The 25368-nt window shown below is 48.1% G+C and overlaps 1 protein-coding gene across 2 annotated transcripts in view; it reads left to right on the forward strand.

Annotated features, from left to right (window-relative positions):
• Positions 1-25368, forward strand: part of EIF3A (eukaryotic translation initiation factor 3 subunit A) — a 541057-nt gene that overhangs the window by 209010 nt on the left and 306679 nt on the right. For both annotated transcript variants that reach the window (XM_069239244.1, XM_069239245.1), the window contains exon 13: positions 14982-15086. In XM_069239244.1, the coding sequence (XP_069095345.1) occupies positions 14982-15086 (105 nt within the window). The remainder of the gene's footprint in view (positions 1-14981; positions 15087-25368) is intronic.

A 25368-nucleotide genomic window follows, 5' to 3' on the forward strand; every position in this document is an offset into this window, starting at 1 on the left:
ATATCACATGTGAGGTCATATCTGCAACTGTGGATGAGCAAATGCAATTTTGGGCAGCAAGATGGCACCTTGGGGAATGTTGCACACTGCAGCATGCCAGACTTAATGTAACGAGTTGTTTGATACCTTATAGCATACACTTCGATAGTCGGAAGTTAGCAGCTGTGGTAGCCTGCAACTCTGCACTCGCCAGTGGGGCTACTGGCTTTTTCCACAATGAAAATTACAGTTGCAGACTTTTACTGTTGGAACATGTAAAAACACATGTTCTTCTCCATGAAATAATGTGTTCGATGGCATCTGTCGCTGTAGATACGCATGTTCTGCAATAGCTCGCCATCTGGTGTTGGGCCGGAGTGTTACAAGTTGTTTTTCTTCGAAGAAGTCTTTCGAGTCACGGGACCGAGTGACTCCTCCTTTTGTCTCCATTGCGCATGGGCGTCGACTCCATCTTCGATTGTTATTTTTCCGCCATCGGGTTCGGACGTGTTCCTGTCGCTCCGAGTTTCGGAACAGAAAAAATAGTTAATTTCGGAAGATTTTCGTCGGTATTGTTGCGTTCGGGATCGGCGTACTTGCATTCAACACCGCATCGAAGATCGAAGAGCTCCGGTGCCCTTCGGGGTAGTTTTTCGATCCTCCGTCGGGGCCTGGTCGGCCCGACCGCGTGCTGAGGAACGCCGATGGAACGGACCCCTTTCCGTTTCTGCCCCAAATGCCACAATAAATACCCCTACACAGACCAACACTTGGTCTGCAACCTGTGCCTGTCACCTGAGCACAGCGAAGACACCTGCGAGGCCTGTCGTGCGTTCCGGTCCCGAAAAACACTCCGAGACCGTCGAGCCAGAAGACTTCAAATGGCGTCCGCACCGACAGCCCGACGGGAGTTCGAGGAACAGGAAGAGGAAGGTACCTTCTCGATCCAAGACTCAGACTCCGAAGGATTCGACGATACACAAACCGTGAGTAAGACGTCGAAAACCACACAAAGAAACATTTACAAGGCCCAGGGGACGCCACTGCCACCAGGCCATGGCTCAACCCATAAAATCGGTGACCGACCGTCGGCACCGAAAAAGGCCCAAACGGTGCCGAGATCGTCCGACTCCGGTCGAGACACCGGCACGCAGCCTTCTCGGGACTGAGAAAGTGCTGGAGACAAGCCTCGACACCGAGATGCCGGTGTGGACACGGCTCGACGCCGAGACAGCGGCACCGAAACAGATCGACGCCGAGAGGTTTCGGCCCCGAAAAGAAAAAAAAAAGTCACCTCGGAGCCGAAAAAACACGCAGACAAAGTTTCCACGCCGAAACAAACTGCAAGCGACCCAGCTTCAGGCTCTTATACAGAAGAGCACTCGCTAACCTCCCAAATGCAGAAGCATAGGTTTGAGGAAGAGCTACAAGCAACTGATGCGGACCATACGCAAAAGCGTATCTTCATTCAGCAGGGGACAGGAAAAATAAGCACCCTTCCCCCCATTAGGAGAAAGAGAAGGTTGGAGTTCCAGACGGAACAAGCACCACAACCAAAAGTGGTGAAAAGAGTTACACCACCACCCTCTCCTCCGCCCGTGATTAACGTTTCACCAGCACAAACGCCATCACACTCCCCAGCTCACACCACCATGAGCCAGGGTGACCAAGACCAGGATGCGTGGGACCTATACGACGCCCCAGTGTCAGATAACAGCCCAGAGGCATACCCTACAAAACCATCTCCACCAGAAGACAGCACCGCGTACTCTCAGGTGGTGGCTAGAGCAGCACAATTTCACAACGTAAGCCTCCACTCAGAACAGGTCGAGGATGATTTCTTGTTCAACACACTCTCCTCCACCCACAGCTCCTACCAAAGCCTGCCTATGCTCCCTGGTATGCTCCGGCACGCAAAGACATATTTAAGGACCCGGTCAAAAGTAGGGCAATCACACCAAGGGTGGAAAAAAAGTATAAGCCGCCTCCTACGGACCCGGCTTTCATCACAACACAGCTGCCACCAGACTCTGTTGTTGTAGGAGCAGCTAGGAAAAGGGCCAACTCTCACACATCTGGAGATGCACCACCCCCAGATAAAGAAAGCCGCAAGTTTGATGCAGCTGGTAAACGAGTCGCAGCACAAGCTGCAAACCAGTGGCGCATCGCGAACTCCCAGGCACTACTTGCGCGCTATGACAGAGCCCACTGGGACGAGATGCAACATCTCATTGAACATCTGCCCAAAGACTTCCAAAATAGGGCAAAACAAGTGGTTGAGGAGGGACAGGCCATCTCCAACAACCAGATCCGCTCCTCCATGGACGCTGCAGATACAGCTGCACGGACAATTAATACATCTGTAACTATCAGAAGGCATGCATGGCTCCGAACGTCTGGATTTAAACCAGAGATTCAACAAGCAGTTCTCAATATGCCTTTTAATGAAAAAGAACTGTTCGGTCCAGAAGTGGACACAGCGATTGAGAAACTCAAAAAAGATACGGACACTGCCAAAGCCATGGGCGCACTCTACTCCCCGCAGAGCAGAGGGAATTACAGCTCATTCCGTAAAACGCCCTTTCGAGGGGGGTTTCGGGGTCAAAGCACACAAGCCAGCACCTCACAAGCCACACCGTCCAGTTACCAAGGACAGTATAGAGGAGGTTTTCGGGGACAATATAGAGGAGGGCAATTCCCTAGAAATAGAGGAAGATTCCAAAGCCCCAAAACCCCTACTACTAAACAGTGACTCACATGTCACTCACCCCCTCCACACAACACCAGTGGGGGGACGAATAGGTCATTATTACACAGCATGGGAGAAAATCACTACAGACACTTGGGTTCTAGCAATTATCCAACATGGTTACTGCATAGAATTTCTACAGTTCCCTCCAAACATACCACCAAAAGCACAAAATTTAACAACACACCATTCCAATCTCCTAGAGATAGAAGTGCAGGCACTATTGCAAAAGAATGCAATCGAATTAGTGCCAAACACACAAATAAACACAGGAGTTTACTCACTGTACTTTCTGATACCAAAGAAGGACAAAACACTGAGACCAATCCTAGACCTCAGAGTAGTCAACACTTTCATCAAATCAGACCACTTCCACATGGTCACACTACAAGAAGTATTGCCATTGCTAAAGCTGCACGACTACATGGCAACTTTAGACCTCAAGGATGCTTATTTCCATATACCAATACACCCATCGCACAGGAAATACCTAAGGTTTGTATTCAAAGGAATACATTACCAATTCAAGGTACTGCCTTTCGGATTAACAACCGCACCAAGAGTCTTTACCAAATGTCTAGCGGTAGTCGCTGCACACATCAGAAGGCAGCAAATACATGTGTTCCCATATCTAGACGACTGGCTAATCAAGGCCCATTCGTTAATAGAGTGCTCAAATCACACAAATCATATCATACAAACCCTCTTCAAACTAGGGTTCACCGTCAATTTCACAAAATCAAAAATTCTGCCACGCAAGGTACAACAATACCTGGGAGCCATAATAGACACATCAAAAGGAGTAGCCACTCCAAGTCCACAAAGAATTCAAAATTTCAACACCATCATACAACGCATGTATCCAACACAAAAAATACAAGCAAAGATGGTATTACAACTCCTAGGCATGATGTCATCATGCATAGCCATTGTCCCAAACGCAAGACTGCACATGAGGCCCTTACAACAATGCCTAGCATCACAGTGGTCTCAAGCACAGGGTCACCTTCTAGATCTGGTGTTAATAGACCGCCAAACTTACCTCTCGCTTCTGTGGTGGAACAACATAAATTTAAACAAGGGGCGGCCTTTCCAAGACCCAGTGCCACAATACGTAATAACAACAGATGCTTCCATGACAGGGTGGGGAGCACACCTCGATCAACACAGCATACAAGGACAATGGAACGTACATCAAACAAAACTGCATATCAATCACCTAGAACTTCTTGCAGTTTTTCAAGCACTAAAAGCTTTCCAACCAATAATAGTTCACAAATACATTCTCGTCAAAACAGACAACATGACAACAATGTATTATCTAAACAAGCAGGGAGGGACGCACTCCACGCAGTTAAGCCTGTTAGCACAAAAAATTTGGCATTGGGCAATTCACAACCAAATTCGCCTAATTGCACAGTTTATACCAGGGATACAAAATCAACTCGCAGACAATCTCTCTCGAGATCACCAACAGGTCCACGAATGGGAAATTCACCCCCAAATACTGAACACTTATTTCAAACTCTGGGGAACACCTCAGATAGACTTGTTTGCGACAAGGGAGAACGCAAAATGCCAAAACTTCGCATCCAGATACCCACACAAACAATCCCAAGGCAATGCCCTATGGATGAACTGGTCAGGGATATTTGCTTACGCTTTTCCTCCTCTCCCTCTCCTTCCTTACCTGGTAAACAAACTCAGTCAAAGCAAACTCAAACTCATATTGATAGCACCAACTTGGGCAAGGCAACCCTGGTACACAACGCTGCTAGACCTATCAGTGGTACCCTGCATCAAATTGCCCAACAGGCCAGATCTGTTGACACAGCACAACCAAAAGATCAGACACCCAGATCCAGCATCGCTGAATCTAGCAATCTGGCTCCTGAAATCCTAAAATTCGGGCACTTACAACTTACCCAAGAATGTATGGAAGTCATAAAACAAGCAAGAAGGCCATCCACCAGGCACTGCTATGCAAGTAAATGGAAGAGGTTTGTTTGCTACTGCCATATTAATCAAATACAACCATTACACACAACTCCAGAACATGTAGTGGGTTACTTGCTTCACTTACAAAAATCTAACCTAGCTTTCTCTTCCATTAAGATTCACCTTGCAGCAATATCTGCATACCTGCAGACTACCTATTCAACTTCCCTATATAAAATACCAGTCATTAAAGCATTCATGGAGGGCCTTAGGAGAATTATACCACCAAGAACACTACCTGTTCCTTCATGGAACCTAAATGTTGTCCTAACTAGACTTATGGGTCCACCTTTTGAACCCATGCACTCCTGCAACATACAGTTCCTAACCTGGAAGGTGGCATTTCTCATCGCCATTACTTCCCTGAGAAGAGTAAGCGAGATTCAGGCGTTTACTATACAGGAACCTTTTATACAACTACACAAAAATAAAGTCGTCCTAAGGACCAATCCTAAATTTTTGCCAAAGGTTATTTCACCGTTCCATCTAAATCAAACAGTGGAACTTCCGGTGTTCTTTCCACAGCCAGATACCGTAGCCGAAAGGGCACTACATACATTAGATGTCAAAAGAGCATTAATGTATTACATTGACAGAACAAAGAACATCAGAAAGACTAAACAACTCTTTATTGCATTTCAAAAACCTCATGCAGGAAACCCAATTTCAAAACAAGGTATAGCCAGATGGATAGTTAAATGCATCCAAATCTGCTACCTTAAAGCTAAACGACAGCTGCCCATTACACCAAAGGCACACTCAACCAGAAAGAAAGGTGCTACCATGGCCTTTCTAGGAAACATCCCAATGCAAGAAATATGTAAGGCAGCCACATGGTCTACGCCTCACACATTCACCAAGCACTACTGTGTAGACGTGTTATCCGCACAACAAGCCACAGTAGGTCAAGCTGTATTAAGGACATTATTTCAGACTACTTCCACTCCTACAGGCTGATCCACCGCTTTTGGGGAAATAACTGCTTACTAGTCTATTGCAGAACATGCGTATCTACAGCGACAGATGCCATCGAACTGAAAATGTCACTTACCCAGTGTACATCTGTTCGTGGCATCAGTCGCAGTAGATTCGCATGTGCCCACCCGCCTCCCCGGGAGCCTGTAGCAGTTTGGAAGTTACCTTCAATTATTTATATATGTATCATCTCAACCTTAAATAAGTGCATACTTAGTCACTCCATTGCATGGGCACTATTACTACAATTCAACTCCTACCTCACCCTCTGCGGGGAAAAACAATCGAAGATGGAGTCGACGCCCATGCGCAATGGAGACAAAAGGAGGAGTCACTCGGTCCCGTGACTCGAAAGACTTCTTCGAAGAAAAACAACTTGTAACACTCCGGCCCAACACCAGATGGCGAGCTATTGCAGAACATGCGAATCTACTGCGACTGATGCCACGAACAGATGTACACTGGGTAAGTGACATTTTCAATCCTGCCTTAGGGTTTGCCATAACTGTCTGTAAGGAAATGCCTCCTTGGCATGGTTACCCCCTGACTTTTTGCCTTTGCTGATGCTATGTTTTGAGTTGAAAGTGTGCTGAGGCCTGCTAACCAGGCCCCAGCACCAGTGTTCTTTCCCTAACCTGTACTTTTGTATCCACAATTGGCACACCCTGGCATCCAGATAAGTCCCTTGTAAATGGTACCCCTGGTACCAAGGGCCCTGATGCCAAGGAAGGTCTCTAAGGGCTGCAGCATGACTTATGCCACCCTGGAGACCCCTCACTCAGCACAGACACACTGCTTGCCAGCTTGTGTGTGCTGGTGAGAACAAAGCGAGTAAGTTGACATGGCACTCCCCTCAGGGTGCCATGCCAGCCTCTCACTGCCTATGCAGGTATAGATAAGTCACCCCTCTAGCAGGCCTTACAGCCCTAAGGCAGGGTGCACTATACCATAGGTGAGGGCACCAGTGCATGAGCACTGTGCCCCTACAGTGTCTAAGCAAAACCTTAGCCATTGTAAGTGCAGGGTAGCCATAACAGTATATGGTCTGGGAGTCTGTTTTACACGAACTCCAAAGCACCATGATGGCTACACTGAAAACTGGGAAGTTTGGTATCAAACTTCTCAGCACAATAAATGCACACTGATGCCAGTGTACATTTTATTGTAAAATACACCCCAGAGGGCACCTTAGAGGTGCCCCCTGAAACCTTAACCGACTATCTGTGTAGGCTGACTGGTTCCAGCAGCCTGCCACAACCGAGACATGTTGCTGGCCCCATGGGGAGAGTGCCTTTGTCACTCTGAGGCCAGTAACAAAGCATCTCCACCCAGTGCAGGCTAACACCTCCCCAGGCAGGAGCTGTAACACCTGGCGGTGAGCCTCAAAGGCTCACCCCCTTTGTTCCAGCACCACAAGGGACTCCAGCTAGTGGAGTTGCCCGTCCCCTCCGGCCACGGCCCCACTTTTGGTGGCAAGGCCGGGGGAAATAATGAGAATAACAAGGAGGAGTCACTGGCCAGTCAGGACAGCCCCTAAGGTGTCCTGAGCTGAAGTGACTCTAACTTTTAGAAATCCTCCATCTTGCAGATGGAGGATTCCCCAATAGGATTAGGGATGTGATCCCCTCCCCTTGGGAGGAGGCACAAAGAGGGTGTACCCACCCTCAGGGCTAGTAGCCATTGGCTACTAACCCCCAGACCTAAACACGCCCTTAAATTTAGTATTTAAGGGCGCCCCTGAACCTAAGAATTTAGATTCCTGCAACTACAAGAAGAAGAGGACTGCTGAGCTGAAAGCCCCTGCAGAAGAAGAAAATCAGACACCAACTGCTTTGGCCCCAGACCTACCGGCCTGTCTCCTGCCTTCTAAAGAACCCTGCTCCAGCGACGCTTTCCCCAGGACCAGCGACCTCTGAATCCTCAGAGGACTGCCCTGCTTCAAGAAAGACCAGAAACTCCCGAGGACAGCGGCACTGCTCCAAAAAGACTGCAACTTTGTTACAGAGGAGCAGATTTAAAGACCCCTGCAAATCCCCGCAATAAGCGTGAGACTTGCAACAGTGCACCCGGCGACCCCGACTCGACTGGTGGAGAACCAACACCTCAGGGAGGACCCTCCGGCGACTCCGAGACCGTGAGTAACCAAAGTTGTCCCCCCTGAGCCCCCACAGCGATGCCTGCAGAGGGAATCCCGAGGCTCCCCCTGACCGCGACTGCCTGAACCTAAAGTCCCGACGGCTGGAAAAGACCCTGCACCCGCACCCCCCAGCACCTGAAGGAACAGAACTTCTGTGCAGGAGTGACCCCCAGGAGGCCCTCTCCCTTGCCCAGGTGGTGGCTACCCCGAGGAGCCCCTCCCCCTTGCCTGCCTGCACCGCTGAAGAGACCCCTTGGTCTCCCATTGAAATCTACAGAGAACCAGACGCTTGTTTGCACACTGCACCCGGCCGCCCCCGCGCTGCTGAGGGTGTACTTTTTGTGTGGACTTGTGTCCCCCCCGGTGCCCTACAAAACCCCCCTGGTCTGCCCTCCGAAGACGCGGGTACTTACCTGCTGGCAGACTGGAACCGGGGCACCCCCTTCTCTCCATTGAAGCCTATGTGTTTTGGGCACCTCTTTGACCTCTGCACCTGACCGGCCCTGAGCTGCTGGTGTGGTAACTTTGGGGTTGCTCTGAACCCCCAACGGTGGGCTACCTTGGACCCAAAACTGAGACCTGTAAGTGATTTACTTACCTGCTAAAAATAACAATACTTTACCTCCCCCAGGAACTGTGAAATTGCACTGTGTCCACTTTTAAAACGGCTATTTGTGTTTTATGTGAAAAGTATATATGCTACTGTAATTATTCAAAGTCCCTAAAGTACTTACCTGCAATACCTTTCAAATGAGATATTACATGTAGAATTTGAACCTGTGGTTCTTTAAACTAAGAAAAGATATTTTTCTATAACAAAACCTATTGGCTGGATTTGTCTCCGAGTGTGTGTTCCTCATTTATTGCCTGTGTGTATGTACATCAAATGCTTAACACTACTCCTTTGATAAGCCTACTGCTCGACCACACTACCACAAAATAGAGCATTAGTATTATCTCTTTTTGCCACTATCTTACCTCTAAGGGGAACCCTTGGACTCTGTGCATACTATTCCTTACTTTGAAATAGTGCATACAGAGCCAACTTCCTACACTGCCCTTCTCCTCTGCAGTGGCAGACTCTGAGCCATGTTGTACTTTGTTCACACCCAGGGTGGCACAACCAGTGAGGCATTCTCTGGGGGTGACCCTCAAACTTACAGGCCTTCGGTCCTCTGGGGACCATATTCTGTGGGCTTATAAGTAAGTTAGGTTATGACAATCGGATATGAACTAATCAACCATATACACCTTTGTGTTGGGGCACAGGCAGTAAAGGTCAGGCGAACAGGCATCAGTGCAACTTCAGAATAAAAAAAAACAGCATCATTCCAAGACTCAGTGTCTGTAATAAGTCATTTCATTACAAAGTCCATAAAGTCATAAAAATGTAATCTATTTTTTTTATAAATTGCTGTTTGATTCCTTGAATGTTGAGTTTCTCCTCAATTGTTATGATGCAGGTTAAATACTTTACACTTACTACTTTGTATAAGTCTTACTGTACAGAGCTTTTGCTACCCAGGTTTGAGCTAAGTGGTTTATTGCAGCAGAATGAATTGTTCTAGTCTTGGGCCCTAAGCCCACTATTCTTTAGTCACTGTCCCAATGGCCTAGGGAACCTTCTGATGGTCCAAACTCAGTGTCCTAGACTGCATTTTGGCATCCGGTGACGGGTAGGTGTTCCTGGGCAGCTGGGCTCACGAAGGTGCAGGCCTCTTTAGCTTTTGTGGGCCTGATGCTCAACACAGGGATAGCCACCTACACCTTTGGAGTCAATTATGTCTTGGAACAAGTGGTGCTCTTTACCATGAGTGGGCACAACAGGTGCTGTCCTCTTTGCATGCCCCTTGGCTACAGTACAGGCAGTCAGGATTTGGTGCAGCCTCTCATTGCCTGTCCAGGGAGCAGCAGTGCAGTCCTTCTGTTGTCTACCCAGTCCAGTAGTTATCTTAGGCCTGTGTGGCTGGGGTGTCACTTTTTTTTGCCATCTTGGCGTTTGTGGAAGGGGTGGACTCACTAGCCAATGGGGTCAAAGCCAAATCTATGTGGAAGAGAAATAACAGTCAATACATAATCTTGGTGATAAAACAAAGCAAAAGTTTGCTTTAGCTCACCGCAGATGCCACACAAACTTTGGATGAGCTTCAAGCTTATCAAGTTGGGTTGAACCTTTTTATAGTTTTCAGTACTCATTGGTTTGCATTACAAGCACTCTTCCATCATCTGTGAGCATCTGCAAGACCTATATTTCACTGAAAAATAACTACATTGTAAAGAAAAACAAGCTTATCAGTAGAGTAATTTATGACAATGACATCTGAAGGGGCCTGGTCTTGTCCCTTATATTAATTTCAAGGCCCCTGTTTGGGGCAAATTGCATTTCGCATGTAGCAACCTAGAATCCCTAAAGGTCACATCCTAGTTACAATTTGTAAAAACCGATAATTTTCGAACACGTCATTTTATCTAGTCTAAAAAGCACTATTTTACAGTAAAATGTTCTGTGAGGAATTCCATTAGCAAAGTAAACAATTATTTCTCAGCTTTAAAGGTTTCATCTTTTGTGATTGCACAAAGCTGAGAAGGTTATCACTGCACTTGCTGTTATAATTAGCAAACAAGAGAAGAAAAACCTCATGTTTTTTCTCAAGTGGTCATTTTAGAAATGTAAGCGTGTTGCACAAAGCATCCTTAGAACAAGATTATAAATGCAGTTGCTGTGAATGCTTGGGCAATGGTTCAAGTTTTTGTTTAATTTTATTTTGCTTTTACAATGGTGCCAAGTTTCCCACCTTTCTCTTTACATCACTTCATGGGGTTGGTCAGAAACAATTGCAGAATAGCTCTCTTTCCCTGAATCAAAGATGGCTCAGATCATCTTCCCCTGTGTGGAGCTCCGGGCACACCCCTTGGGTTTAGCCAGCATAAAGAGCCATCTTCCTATAGAAAACCAGTTGTACCGTAGATTTTACCCGTATGATGAGTCCGAAAGTGAGGAATCTGTTAAGTGTCCATCATAAGACTAAGTTACTTACCTTTGGTAACACTCTTTTCTGGTGGATAGTCTAATTGCAGATCAACCATCCCACTATCATGTTATGTGCAATAGACTCTTTCAAACCAGGAACGCCCCAAACTAGATACCTGCATAAAGGTAAAGTCCGTTTGCAGATGGGCTCTGTCTGACAGCACAGAAAATCCTTGGAAAGCAACTGACGTCACCATGCAAAGGTGGCCCTTGTGTGGGCCTGCTTGCCACTTCCTATGTGGAATGTTGTAGTTGTGGAGCCACGCTGTGCCACCTACCAGCATGCAGGAATACTGCTTTTGAGATTTTGGCTCCAGGTGGACGTCTGGGGGAATATTTAGAAGGCGAGGAATCTCTGGTTAGAGTATACACCAAAAAGAGTGTTACTGAAGGTAAGTAATATGTTTAGTTTTGCCATTGCCTGCCTTTATGGGTAAAACCTTTAATGCTGATCTTGGTGAAATAGTTGCATCCATGCATTAGTCCAGGACTTGAGTTTGGTTCAGAATTTTTTTACAGAACGTACACTTGAGTATAATCTGGCTTATCGCTTTAGCTCCTGCTAAGAACTAGAGACCTTGGCACTTCCAGAGTTCAAACCAGACTAAACCCCATAATATAACATTGACTGAAAGGCCATTGGTATTATAATGCTTGCACTTACCCCTTACGCCCTTTGCTTCAATTTGTATCACCTTCTTGTTGTATGTTTCAATTAATTTTTATTTTAACTCTTTGCCTGCCTGTGAAATTGTGATTTCCTTTTCATATGTTAAATCATTGTCTGTCTATTTAAATCATTCAATGTTATTTTATGTTACCCCCGCCTCTGTAACCTGGATTCAATCTTGATTGTTCGCATTGCTCTTGCTGACCTGTAAAATGGTTATCATTTGATGTGTGTAGGAAGTTGGCTCTGTATGTGCTATTTCAAAGTAAGGAATAGCATGCACAGAGTCCAAGGGTTCCCCTTAGAGGTAAAATAGTGGTAAAAAGAGATAATACTAATGCTCTATTTTGTGGTAGTGTGGTCGAGCAGTAGGCTTATCCAAGGAGTAGTGTTAAGCATTTGTTGTACATACACAAGACAATAAATGAGGTACACACACTCAGAGACAAATCCAGCCAATAGGTTTTTATATAGAAAAATATCTTTTCTTAGTTTATTTTAAGAACCACAGGTTCAAATTCTACATGTAATATCTCATTCGAAAGGTATTGCAGGTAAGTACTTTAGGAACTTCAAATCATAAAAATTGCATGTATACTTTACAAGTTATTGACAAATAGCTGTTTTAAAAGTGGACACTTAGTGCAATTTTCACAGTTCCTGGGGGAGGTAAGTTTTTGTTAGTTTTACCAGGTAAGTAGGACACTTACAGGGTTCAGTTCTTGGTCCAAGGTAGCCCACCGTTGGGGGTTCAGAGCAACCCCAAAGTCACCACACCAGCAGCTCAGGGCCGGTCAGGTGCAGAGTTCAAAGTGGTGCCCAAAACACATAGGCTAGAATGGAGAGAAGGGGGTGCCCCGGTTCCGGTCTGCTTGCAGGTAAGTACCCGCGTCTTCGGAGGGCAGACCAGAGGGGTTTTGTAGGGCACCGGGGGGGACACAAGCCCACACAGAAATTTCACCCTCAGCAGCGCGGGGGCGGCCGGGTGCAGTGTAGAAACAAGCGTCGGGTTTGTAACGGAAGTCAATGGGAGATCTAGGGATCTCTTTAGCGCTGCAGGCAGGCAAGGGGGGGGTTCCTCGGGGAAACCTCCACTTGGTCAAGGGAGAGGGACTCCTGGGGGTCACTCCTCCAGTGAAAGTCCGGTCCTTCAGGTCCTGGGGGCTGCGGGTGCAGGGTCTCTCCCAGGCGTCGGGACTTTGGATTCAAAGAGTCGCGGTCAGGGGAAGCCTCGGGATTCCCTCTGCAGGCGGCGCTGTGGGGGCTCAGGGGGGACAGGTTTTGGTACTCACAGTATCAGAGTAGTCCTGGGGTCCCTCCTGAGGTGTTGGATCTCCACCAGCCGAGTCGGGGTCGCCGGGTGCAGTGTTGCAAGTCTCACGCTTCTTGCGGGGAGCTTGCAGGGTTCTTTAAAGCTGCTGGAAACAAAGTTGCAGCTTTTCTTGGAGCAGGTCCGCTGTCCTCGGGAGTTTCTTGTCTTTTCGAAGCAGGGGCAGTCCTCAGAGGATGTCGAGGTCGCTGGTCCCTTTGGAAGGCGTCGCTGGAGCAGGATCTTTGGAAGGCAGGAGACAGGCCGGTGAGTTTCTGGAGCCAAGGCAGTTGTCGTCTTCTGGTCTTCCTCTGCAGGGGTTTTTCAGCTAGGCAGTCCTTCTTCTTGTAGTTGCAGGAATCTAACTTTCTAGGGTTCAGGGTAGCCCTTAAATACTAAATTTAAGGGCGTGTTTAGGTCTGGGGGGTTAGTAGCCAATGGCTACTAGCCCTGAGGGTGGGTACACCCTCTTTGTGCCTCCTCCCAAGGGGAGGGGGTCACAATCCTAACCCTATTGGGGGAATCCTCCATCTGCAAGATGGAGGATCTCTAAAAGTTAGAGTCACCTCAGCTCAGGACACCTTAGGGGCTGTCCTGACTGGCCAGTGACTCCTCCTTGTTTTTCTCATTATTTTCTCCGGCCTTGCCGCCAAAAGTGGGGCCTGGCCGGAGGGGGCGGGCAACTCCACTAGCTGGAGTGTCCTGCTGGGTTGGCACAAAGGAGGTGAGCCTTTGAGGCTCACCGCCAGGTGTGACAATTCCTGCCTGGGAGAGGTGTTAGCATCTCCACCCAGTGCAGGCTTTGTTACTGGCCTCAGAGTGACAAAGGCACTCTCCCCATGGGGCCAGCAACATGTCTCGGTTTGTGGCAGGCTGCTAAAACTAGTCAGCCTACACAGATAGTCGGTTAAGTTTCAGGGGGCACCTCTAAGGTGCCCTCTGTGGTGTATTTTACAATAAAATGTACACTGGCATCAGTGTGCATTTATTGTGCTGAGAAGTTTGATACCAAACTTCCCAGCTTTCAGTGTAGCCATTATGGTGCTGGGGAGTTCGTGTTTGACAGACTCCCAGACCATATACTCTTATGGCTACCCTGCACTTACAATGTCTAAGGTTTTGTTTAGACACTGTAGGGGTACCATGCTCATGCACTGGTACCCTCACCTATGGTATAGTGCACCCTGCCTTAGGGCTGTAAGGCCTGCTAGAGGGGTGTCTTACCTATACTGCATAGGCAGTGAGAGGCTGGCATGGCACCCTGAGGGGAGTGCCATGTCGACTTACTCGTTTTGTTCTCACTAGCACACACAAGCTGGCAAGCAGTGTGTCTGTGCTGAGTGAGAGGTCTCCAGGGTGGCATAAGACATGCTGCAGCCCTTAGAGACCTTCCTTGGCATCAGGGCCCTTGGTACTAGAAGTACCAGTTACAAGGGACTTATCTGGATGCCAGGGTCTGCCAATTGTGGATACAAAAGTACAGGTTAGGGAAAGAACACTGGTGCTGGGGCCTGGTTAGCAGGCCTCAGCACACTTTCAATTGTAAACATAGCATCAGCAAAGGCAAAAAGTCAGGGGGCAACCATGCCAAAGGAGGCATTTCCTTACAATGTGCATTAGTATTGTGCACTTGGCTCATAAATGACAACTGACAGGACCCAGATAAGAAATTGGAAATGTTGACCCAGGACTCCTGGAAAAGGCCTAAAAACATATGCTGAATAACTGATGTTAATGGTAGAACGTTTCATGTATTGGTTTGGCAACATGTTATAACTGCACAGCTCTGATAATCCTGAGATTTTAACAGCAAAAAAGATAAACTTAATCATAAAAGCAACATGAAGTTGACATTGAAAACTACTGCGAAGATAAAAAAAAAAAAAAAAGGTTTTGATGCAGCAACTTTTTATCCACCCTCGAATCCTTATCCGTGCACATATTTGATCATTTCATTCTGTGCATAGATAGATGACCAGCTTGTTGTTCTGCTTTCAGGACATTTCATTGATTTTGCTTAATCTGTGGTACATATCGCTGTAGGAAAGTTGTTCAGCTGAAATATTGCTTTTCTTTATCAATCTTGTTTTTTCAAGTGGTAACATCCTTATCTTCGGTCTTCTCTTTATGCAGGATCTTGAGGAATTGGACCCAGATTTCATTATGGCTAAACAAGTGGAACAGCTGGAAAAAGAAAAAAAGGAACTCCAAGAACGTCTGAAAAACCAGGAAAAGAAGGTAGTTTCCCTGCAAGCTGTGCTAGCAGTCGCTGTATTACAAATAAATTCTCCAGTATCTCTGATGTATTGGATTGGTCAATGAAGTGATGGCTGAGCAAATATTAGATTTGTTTTTAAGGTTTGAATGTAGATAACCTGCTCCATCAGATGTCACCCAGTCAAGAGGCAGTCTTTTCTAGTGGCTCTGACCCTGAGGAAGAAGAGGCTCCCTTGGGTGGAGACCTCTGCCAGGATTGTAAGTATGGTCAGCTGTGTCAACCACTTTAAGCTTCCCAAGAGAGACAGCACTGCTCCGGAGAGAGATGGGCATCGACCCGGTGAACAAAGCACCACATCCTTCATTGTTGCTGCCTCAGGGCTCTTATCAGCACCGAATGAGAACTGTGGATCTGAAAAAGGATCCAATTAAGAGTGTTGACCTTTCTTGACTACCGAGCCCAAGACCACTGACAAGCCTCAACCTCAGTCGAACCAGAAGGCCCCCAAGACGTCGATACCTAAGCAGTTATCTATGTCTAGCACCTTCAACTACTGGTTCTAAAGGCACTGACTAGCTGAACATCCAAAGACTACAGGAGGATGTAGACGTGAGACAGAAATGCCTCTTTATCCATTTCACTTACTGGTAAGATTTTGGCAAAGCCACCCCTGCGGAAACCCAGAGAGAGACTTCCTTAAATGGGGGAGACTGGCATTTGAGGAGGAACCTAAATTGGATTCCCACCCAGCTGTCAAGGCTCCCATCTGAAGAAGCATAGGGACTGGCACCAATCCTTCCTAATGCTGCTCCTCCACCATCACGCCCCCACCTTCTCTACCACTGCCCCCATGTACACCATCTCTACATACTCCACCATATTTACACAAGGGGTCTTCACACGTTTCTTATGACTAAGACAGATGCTTCAACTCTGCCAGCACCTTTCCGGCCAGAGTCCACAGATGACCCTTGGTCACTACAAAATCAGTCCTCCGGCTGACCTAGAACTTTCCAATATTCCATTTGGGGCATCACTCTCAGATGATAACTGTAGGAGGCTGGCTTAGTTTATGGTGTACACCTATGATGTGGCACACTACAATCAGTCGAGGCAACCCTTCGTGATAGTGAATAGGTGTCCAGGTAGCAAAAGCTCTCTAGGGGTAGCTGAGGTGAGCAGCTGAGCCTTATCCAGGAGGAATGTAAAGCACTTGCAATACCACAGTAGTCAGGCAGTAACCCAGTTACAAGAAAGAACCACACAAGTGTAAAGGATTCTTTATTACGGCACTACTACTAAACTAGTATTGGTATATATACCATTGGAGATATCTACACAATATATATACACAAAATAACTGACAAATAGCATAAAATACACAGGGCCTGAAAGTTAATGAAACTAACCTTGCCCAGTTGAGTCTTCATTATTCAAGTGGAAATCTGGGAAGTCCATCTGCATTGGCATGGTTACTTCCAGGTCTACGTTCCACTGAAAAGTACATCCCTTGTAGGGGAATTCAAACCCCTCAAGAGTTTGGGGTTCTCACCATTCATCTGTGTAAGCCAGAGGCAGGGCTTGTTGTCTGAACAATGAAGTGAGTGCCAAACAGGTATGGCCTCAGTTTCTTCGAGGCTGACTACAGCAAAGTCCTCCCTCTCAATGGCTGCCAAAGACTTTTCTCTGTGGGTCGACTGTCTGATAAAAGCCACAGGTTAATCCTGGTCCTCATCGTTTAATTGTGATAGGACTTCTCCTATTCCAGAAGCCTCTGTCAGGACAAAAAATTGTTTGGAATAGTCTGGGCTTTTGAGAATTGGAGCTGAGCGCATGGCCTTTTTCGGGGCATCAAAGTCCTCTTGACCGCTTAGTGTCCATTGTACCTTTTTTTTAGCCAGCTTTTTAGAAGTAACATTCAAGGGGGCTACAATGGAGTCATACACCTCTAGAACCCAGTCAGGCCCAGAAAAGCTCTGAACTGGGTCTGGGCAGTTGGAGCAACCCAGTCCATGATGGTTTGGATGGTTTGGATTTTGCTCTGTAGGGGTTGAACTTGGCCTCCACCTACCAGGTGGCCCAAGTAAACCACTTTACTCTGCCCTATCTGTCATTTTGTAGCCTTGATAGTGAGTCCTGCCTTTTTCAAGACCTCGTACACTCCGGAGGTGGACTGGGTGATCCTGCTAGGTGGAGCTAAAGACCGCAATATCATCTAAATATGCTGCGCTAAAGTCTTCCAGGCCTGCCAGAACTTGACTCGCCAGCCTCTGGAATATGGCAGGTGCATTTTTCAGACCAAAGGGCATCACCGTGAAATGATCATGCCCACCAGGATGAAAAATGCTGCTTATAGCTTGGCAGCGTCGGTTAGCTTGATCTGCCAATAGCCTGCTATTAGGTCAAAAGTGCTGAGGTATCAGTCTGCTCATCTGCCCTAGTAATTGTATGGGCATCTGTCTTAGTGACTGCATTGGGACCTCTGTAGTCTACCCAAAACCTAATTTCTCTCTTTCCACCCTAGGAATTAGGTTTTGGCACAAGTACCACTGGGCTAGCGCAAGGGCTATGTGAAGGTTCAATTACCCCCAAATACAGTGTCTTTTGAATCTCTTCCCTGATGCAATCTCTGATATGGTCAGGCTGCTTGTAGATTTTAATCTTTACAGGCTAACTATTACCTGTGTCCACATCATGGGCACACCAGTTGGTGTGGCCAGGGGTCAGGGAAAAGAGCTCAGGAAACTGACTGAGAACTTGTCTGCAGTCAGCTTGTTGCTGTTAAAGGCAGTCTGCAGAGACTACGTGTCCACTGAACCATAAACCGGGTTGTGGGAGAGAAGGTCAGGGAGAGGGTCACTCTGCTTCCTGTACTTCACATTGGCCATGAGCAAGCTCGTGTTGGCCCTGACATAGTAAGGCTTAAGGTTGTTCACGTGAAGCACCCAGTGGGGGCTGTAGGAAAGTACCCGCTTATTGGCATGGTTATCCCCACTTTTTACCAGTCAGTGCATTTTGACTGTGTTCACTGGGATCCTGCTAACCAGCACCCCAATGACTGATCTCTCCCTCTGAATTTGGTTACTTATGACACCCCTCAATTGGCATACTGGTTCCCCCATAGAAGTCCCTAGTATATGGTACTTTCCTACATAGAGGCAAGGGCTCACTGTCTCCCAAGATGGACACAAGGCAGAGCGGACCCAGAGGAGCCCTCAGAACCACCACCCGTGTTGGAGAATCTTCGCAGGTCCAGAGGACAGCTGATCCCAGTAGCTGGACGTCGTTGCCTTAGGTGCGTGCAGATTCAGGGGAGTGACTCCTTCACTCCAAGGGAGATTTCTTCTTGTTTCTTTGTTGTAGCTGAAGTCTTGCTGGCTTCCAAGGATGCACAACCATGAAAATGTTGCAAGTTGCTGACAGAAGCTGCAGAAACAATATTGCAAAGAGAGTTTGTCTCAGTGTGGCTGTTTTGTTCGGTTCCTCTGAAGTCCAGCAGCGTTTCCGCTGGCCAGGAGCAGAAGAGATCGTTGCAGAAGAGTCCTGGTAGAATCTTGCACAACATCTGGTGCCCTACCTGCAAGAGAGTCCCTAAACAGCCCGAAAAGGGGCTTGGTCACTCTGCAAGGTTACTGTAAGAAAGTACCCTCTTTTTGTCATGGTTACCCCCACTTTTTGCCTGCTGTCAGTGTATTTTGACTGTTCGCTGGGATAGTGCTAACCAGAACCCCAGTGACTGCTCTCTCCCTCTAAATTTAGTTGGCTAGCACTTTGCACACCCCAGAATTGGCATACTGGCACCCCTCCTATAAGTGCATAGTATATGGGTACACAGGGCATTAGGGCACCAGAAGTTCACCATGGGCTGCAGCATGTATTGTGCCACTCATGGGAGCCCATGCAAAATGCGTCTGTAGGCCTGCTATTGAAGCCTGCTTGAAAAGGTGCATTCACCCTTTCACTACAGGTCACTGCTCCAGGTCACTGTAAATCTCCCCTATGGTAGGCCCTCCTAGCCCAGAGGACAGGGTTCAAGTACCTGGGTGTGAGAACACCCCTACATGAGCACAGGTGCCCCATACGAGCTCCAGCTCCATTACATTGGACTTCCTAAGTGCAGGGAAAACTATTTTACCCGTGTACCAGACATATTTCACTACCTGTGCCCAGCTACATAATGGTAACTGTGAACCTGGGCATGTTTGGTATCAAACATGTCAGAATCATACGCCAGTACTGTTGCCAATTTTGGTTGTATGATTTCATGCACTTTGTGGACTCCTTAAAGTACCCCCAGCATTGCCCCAACCAGTCTTCTGGGGTTTTTCAGGCAGCCCGCACTGTGCCATCCCTCAGACAGGTTTGTGCCCTCCTGCTGATTGACCAGCACAAGCAGAGTATGGCAGAACAAAAGACTGCCTTTGGGAGAGGAAGGTTAACACCCTCTCCCTTTTGGAAATGGTTGTACATGGCTGGAGAGGGGTAGCCTCCGCAAGCCACCAGTATGCTTCGGAGGGCACATTTGGTGCCTGCTGTGCATAAACCGGTTTGCACCAGTCTAGGGACCGCTGGCCCCTGCTCTGGCGCAAAACGGGACAATGGAAAGGGGAGTGACCACTCCCCTGTCCATCACCACCTAACGGGTGGTGGCCAGAGCTCCTCTAGCTGGCCACTTGATTCTGCCATCTTGAATCCAAGGTGGGCAAAGGCTCCTGGGAGCATCTGAGTGGCCAGGTCAGGCAGTTGACGTCACAGCACCCTCCTGATAAGTGGTCACTCTGCTAGGTGACCAAACCCCCTTCTTGGGCTATTTAGGGTCTCCGTCCAGAGTGGGTCTTCAGATTCGCCGTGCAAGATTCCAGCAGGACTTCTCTGCATCGTTTACTTCATCTTCTAGCCACTGGGACTGCAACTGGACCCTCCAGGAACTGACAATCTGCAACTCAGCCACAACTCCGCTTTGCAACATTGTTCCTCTGGCTCCTTCCAGTAACTGCAACATTTCAGTAGCTATGCATCCTCTGGGGGTGACGAGTATTCAGCCTGCACAAGAAGCAAGGAGGAATCTCCCTTTGAGTGAAGGAGTCACTCCCCTGCATCTGCAGGCACCAACTGCAACAATGATCGGCAGCGTGGATCCTCTCTCCTCCTGAACTGCATGGATCCTGCATACCAGGTGGTGGTCTGAAGTGGTCCCCTTGGTCCTCTCTGCCAGCTGTCCAACTAGGAAGACAGCCCTTGCCTCTCCTTGCAGGACAGTATCCCTGTGCACGTTACTCTTGCAGGTACCAAGGCTTGTTTGTTTCTCCTCCAAGGGATCTTCAGGCTCCTTGTAGCCCAGACCACCAGCACTTTTCCCTGCAAAGCACAGTAACCTGCGTGCTGCTCCTGCAAAATGTGGGACTCCTCTCCAGGTGTGCTGAGTGGGCTTCACTACAACTCCTGTGCCTGCTGTCTGTGGTCCGCCTGTGGGGGCTGCCTCTGCTTCTTGCGACTCCCAGCTGCTGAGGAACACCTGACTCCCCTCCTTAAGTCAAGTCCCCTGGGTTTTGCTGGTCCTCTTCAGCCTTGCAAAACCTTATTGTCCGACTCTTGCCTTTGCCAAGTTTTGTTGGTTGTTTTCTAGCATCACTGACTGCATCACATTCCCCGACGTGGGACATCATTTGCATCACTGCTGGACTTCCTCTTTTGCTCTTATGCTGCTCTGCTGATTTTCTTCACCATCGACCTGGACCTGCATCTACAGAAGGCTGGGTAGTGGCTTCTGTAACAGCCTGAAATTCCAACTCAAACTGGACTTCGTCCCTGTAGGAAAGTACTCTTTCTTGGCATGGTTACCCCTATTTTCTGCCTGTTGTCAGTGTGTTTGACTATGTTCAGTGGGATCCTGCTAACCAGGATCCCAGTGATTATGCTCTCTCCCTTATAACTTGGTAACTTGTACCATTTTCACCTCACATTTGGCATACTGGTATCCCCATTGTAAGTCCCTAGTATATGGTACATAGGTACCCAGGGCTTTGGGGGTACCAGGGGATCCCCAATGGCTGCCGCTTGTATCATGCCACACATGTAGAGCCCATGCAAAGTGTTCTCCAGACCTGCCATTGCAGCCTGCGTGAAAGGGCGTATGCGCCCTTTTTTTACCTTAGGTCCCTGCACCAGATCACTATAAGTCACCCCTATACCTTGCCCTCCTAACCCAGAGGGCACCCCTGTGTGTGAGGGCACCCCTGCACTAGCTGAGGTGCCCCCACGAACTCCAGTTCCATTTTGCTTGACTTTGTGAGTGCGGGGACAGAATTTTATGCGTGTACTGGACATAGGTCACTACCTATGGCCAGCTACATATGGTAATTCCAAACCTAGGCATGTTTGGTATCAGACATGTTGGAATCATACCCCAATACGGTTGCAAGTATTGGAAGTATGACCCCCAGCATTGCTACCACCAGTCTTATAGGGTTTTCCAGGAAGCCCAAGCCGCTGTCATCCCTCAGACAGGGTTCTGCCCTCCTGCTGCTGGATCTGCTCAAGCTCAATAAGGCAGAACAAAGGATTTCCTTTAGGAGAGAAAGGGAACACCCTCTCCCTTTGAAAATAAGTGTGACTTGTGTGGGAGGGGTTAGCCTCCCCAAGCCACTGTTATGCTTTGAAGGGCACATTTGGTACCCTCCGTGCATAAACCAGTCTACACTGGTTCAGGGACCCCCTGTCCCTGCTCTGGCACAAAACTGGACAATGGAAAGGGGAGTGACCGCTTCCCTGTCCATCACCACCACAAGGGTGGTGCCCAGAGCTTCTCCAGAGGGTCCCTAGTTTCTGCCATCTTGAATCCAAGGTTGGCAGGGATCTTTGGGAGCATCTGAGTGGCCAGGCAGGTAATGTCGGAGCCCCCTCCTGATAGATGGCCACCTGGCTAGGTGACCAGTCCCTGTTTCAGGGCTATTTAGGATCTCCCTCTCTTGGGTGGGGTCCTCAGGTTTGGCTTACACGATTCCAGCTGGACTGCAACCTCCGCTTGGACTTCTAGCCACTGGAACTGCATCTGGGCCCTCCAGGAACCCACAATCTACATCCACGAAGAAGAACCTTCTTGCAACATTGTTTCCACTGCTCCTTCCAGCTCCTGCGACATTTCACTGGCTCTGTGTCCTCTGAGGGCAGCAAGTCTCCAATCGGCACAAGAAGGAAGAAGGAATCTCTATTGGAGTGAAGGAGTCACTCCCCTGCATCCGCAGTCACCTGCTGCAGTGACGACCGGCTACATGGATCTCCTCTCATCCTGAGCTGAGTGGATCCTGCATCACGGGTGGTGGTCCGGAGTAGTCCTCTTGGTCCTCTCTGCCTGCTGTCCAACTTTGGTGGAGGTAAGCCCTTGCCTTCCCACACAGGACAGTACCCCGTGCAATGAGTCTCATGCAGCTATCAAGGCTTGTTTGCATCTCCTCCAAGGGATCTTCAGGCTACGGGTAGCTCCATCCCCCAGCACTCTCTCCTGCAGCGTGGGACTCTTCTTCAGTCGTGCTACGTGGGCTCTTCTGATACCCCTGTGTCACTCTTCCTGTGGGTGTTGCCTCTGCTCCTGAGGGTCATTTCTGACTCCCCATTCCTGCGCTGAGTTCTCCCGGGTGTTGCTGGCCCTCAGCAGCTCTACTTTTCGCCAACCGCAACATTTACCTTTGACAAGGCTTGCTGGTGGAATTCCTGCTCCACACCTGTCTACAATCTTCCTTCCAGTGTGGGACACCTTCTGCATCCCTCAGGAACTCTTCTCCGGCTCCAGGGCTGAGCTTCTCTTCATCATCTTCGACCAACTCCTGCAAGTACAGCTAAGTGAGTAGTAGCTCCTACTCCTCCTGGACTCCACTGTGACTTTTGGACTTGGTCCTCTCTCTCCACAGGTCTTCCTCACCTGAAGTTACTGCTGGTTTCTTGCAGTCTTGTCTGGGAGATGCATTATCTTCTTTTTTGGGTGGTTTGGGGTAAATTCCAGTGATTTTACTCCTGCTTTTTTGGTCGCTCGGGAGGTACTGCTTAACTTAACTCTGTAATTTTCTAGTACTCCAAGCTCCCCTCTACACATTCCACTTACGTAGGTGAGGTTCTGTGTTCGCATTCTATTTTTTTAGTATGTGGGTTGGGCTCGTCCTAGGGTGACTATTGTCTACCTGCATTTGCACTGTTTTCTAACCCTTTCTATGCCTATTGCTGTTTACTAGTGTATATAATTAGTGTACTACTTACCTCCTATTGGAGGGTTGCCCTTCTAGTAACTTGTAGTATTGTGTGACCAGAAATAAAGTAGCTTCATTTGTGTACAACTGAGTATTTTCTTTCATGTGTGTGACTAGTGGTTTTGCATGACCTTTGCATGTCTCCTAAATAAGCCGTGGCTGCTCATCCACGGCTACCTCTAGAGAGCATGGCTTCTAGACACTGCCTACACTTCGCTAAGAGGGGATACCTGAACCTGGGGTAAGCTGTAAGTACCTTAGGTACCCACCACACAACAGGCCAGCTTCCTACAGTCCCCTTCTTTTGCAGGTCCTCTTCTATCAGGATCCACCTTTGGTTTCTTCCAGTCTTGTCTGGGTCTTGCACAGTCCTTTTCCAAAGTTCTCCTGTAGGTTTGGGGGATAAAACAGATACTTACCTCTTCTCTCCTGGTTGCTGGGGGCAACGTGGTACTTACCTTTTGAGGTTCGTAGTTTCTCCAGCTTCCCTCTACTGATTCCACTTTCTTGGGTGAGGTACTGCCTTTCACATTCCACTTACTTGGTTTATGGTTTGGTCTGCTCCAGGGCCTTCAGTATTTGCTATTATTTTTACTATTTGCTATGGCTTTATGTGCTAATCACTGACTTCCAATGTGTTCATAATAATGTGTTTACTCACCTCCTGGTTGAGTATTGCCTGTAGTAATTGTTAATGTAATAAAGCTCTTTTATATTTGTAACACTGTTTGGTCATTTGTGTGTGTAAGTGCTGTCTGACTATAGTGATAGTACATATGTTTTGCATGTATCCTAGATAAGTCTTGGCTGCTCATCCACAGCTACCTGTAGAGAACCCTGTCTTCCTAAACACTGTCTACACCTCACTAATAGGAGATACCGTAACCTGGTATAAGGTGATTACAGATTACAGGTTTTTCTTTGCCCTTTATGTCCTGCAAGGTGAATGTTGTAGGGTCAGGTCAGTAGGAACTTCCTAACCTTCTGGGGTATGACCTCCTGGTGGCACCATGTTTGGGGTCTCTAGCTTCAGAGTATAGAAACTCATGTTCGATGGCATATGTTGCTGCAGATACACATGTTTGGCACAGTCCGCTGCCTGGTGTTGGGCTCGGAGTATTACAAGTTGTTTTTCTTCGAAGAAGTCTTTTTGGTCACGGGACCGAAGGACTCCTCCCTCTTTGGCTCCATTGCGCATGGGCGTCGACTCCATCTTAGATTGTTTTTTTTCCGCTGTCGGGTTCGGACGTATTCCTTTTCGCTCCGTGTTTCGGTTCGGAAAGTTAGTCAGAATCTCGGAAGAAAGCGTCGGTATTGTTCCGTTCGGTATCGGGATAGTTAGGTACATCGACACCGATCATCGGAAGACTTTGGGGCAGTTTCGATCCCCCATCGGGGCCTGGTCGGCCCGACCGCGTGCGACATCGAAGCCGATGGAACGGACCCCGTTTCGTTTCTGCCCAAAATGTCACAGTAAGTATCCTTATGCAGATCAGCACTTGGTCTGTAACTTGTGCTTGTCCCCCGAGCACAAGGAGGATACCTGTGAAGCCTGTCGAGCCTTCCGGTCCAGAAAAACACTCCGGGACCGAAGAGCCAGGCGTCACCAAATGGCGTCCACGTCGACAAAACAACGTTTCGACGACGAAGAGGAAACATTCTCGGTTCCGGAATCAGAATCCGGAGACTCCGACGTCGAACAACAGCAACAAACTGTGAGTAAGACGTCAAAGTAAATCCATCGACAAACCGAAAGCCCAGGGGACGCCACTGCCAACAGGCCATGGCTCGACCCATAAATCAGGCGACCCGTCGAAGGGGCCGAAAAAGGGCACGCCCATAGCGAAGACACCCGACTCCGGTCGAGGGACCGCCATGGAGCAACCTCGGAGCCGAGAAAGCGGCTCCGAGAGACAAAAACAAGATACCGGCACCGAAAAACATCGGCACCGAGAATCCATGCCGAAAGGAACAAAAATTCTGTCGGTGCCGAAACCGAAAAAAGATTCTCTCTCGGCGCCGAAAAATACCACACCTTCATCCTACTCAGAGGAACAAGGAC

This window comes from Pleurodeles waltl, chromosome 6 (genome assembly GCF_031143425.1).
Source record: "Pleurodeles waltl isolate 20211129_DDA chromosome 6, aPleWal1.hap1.20221129, whole genome shotgun sequence".
Lineage (NCBI taxonomy): Eukaryota > Metazoa > Chordata > Amphibia > Caudata > Salamandridae > Pleurodeles > Pleurodeles waltl.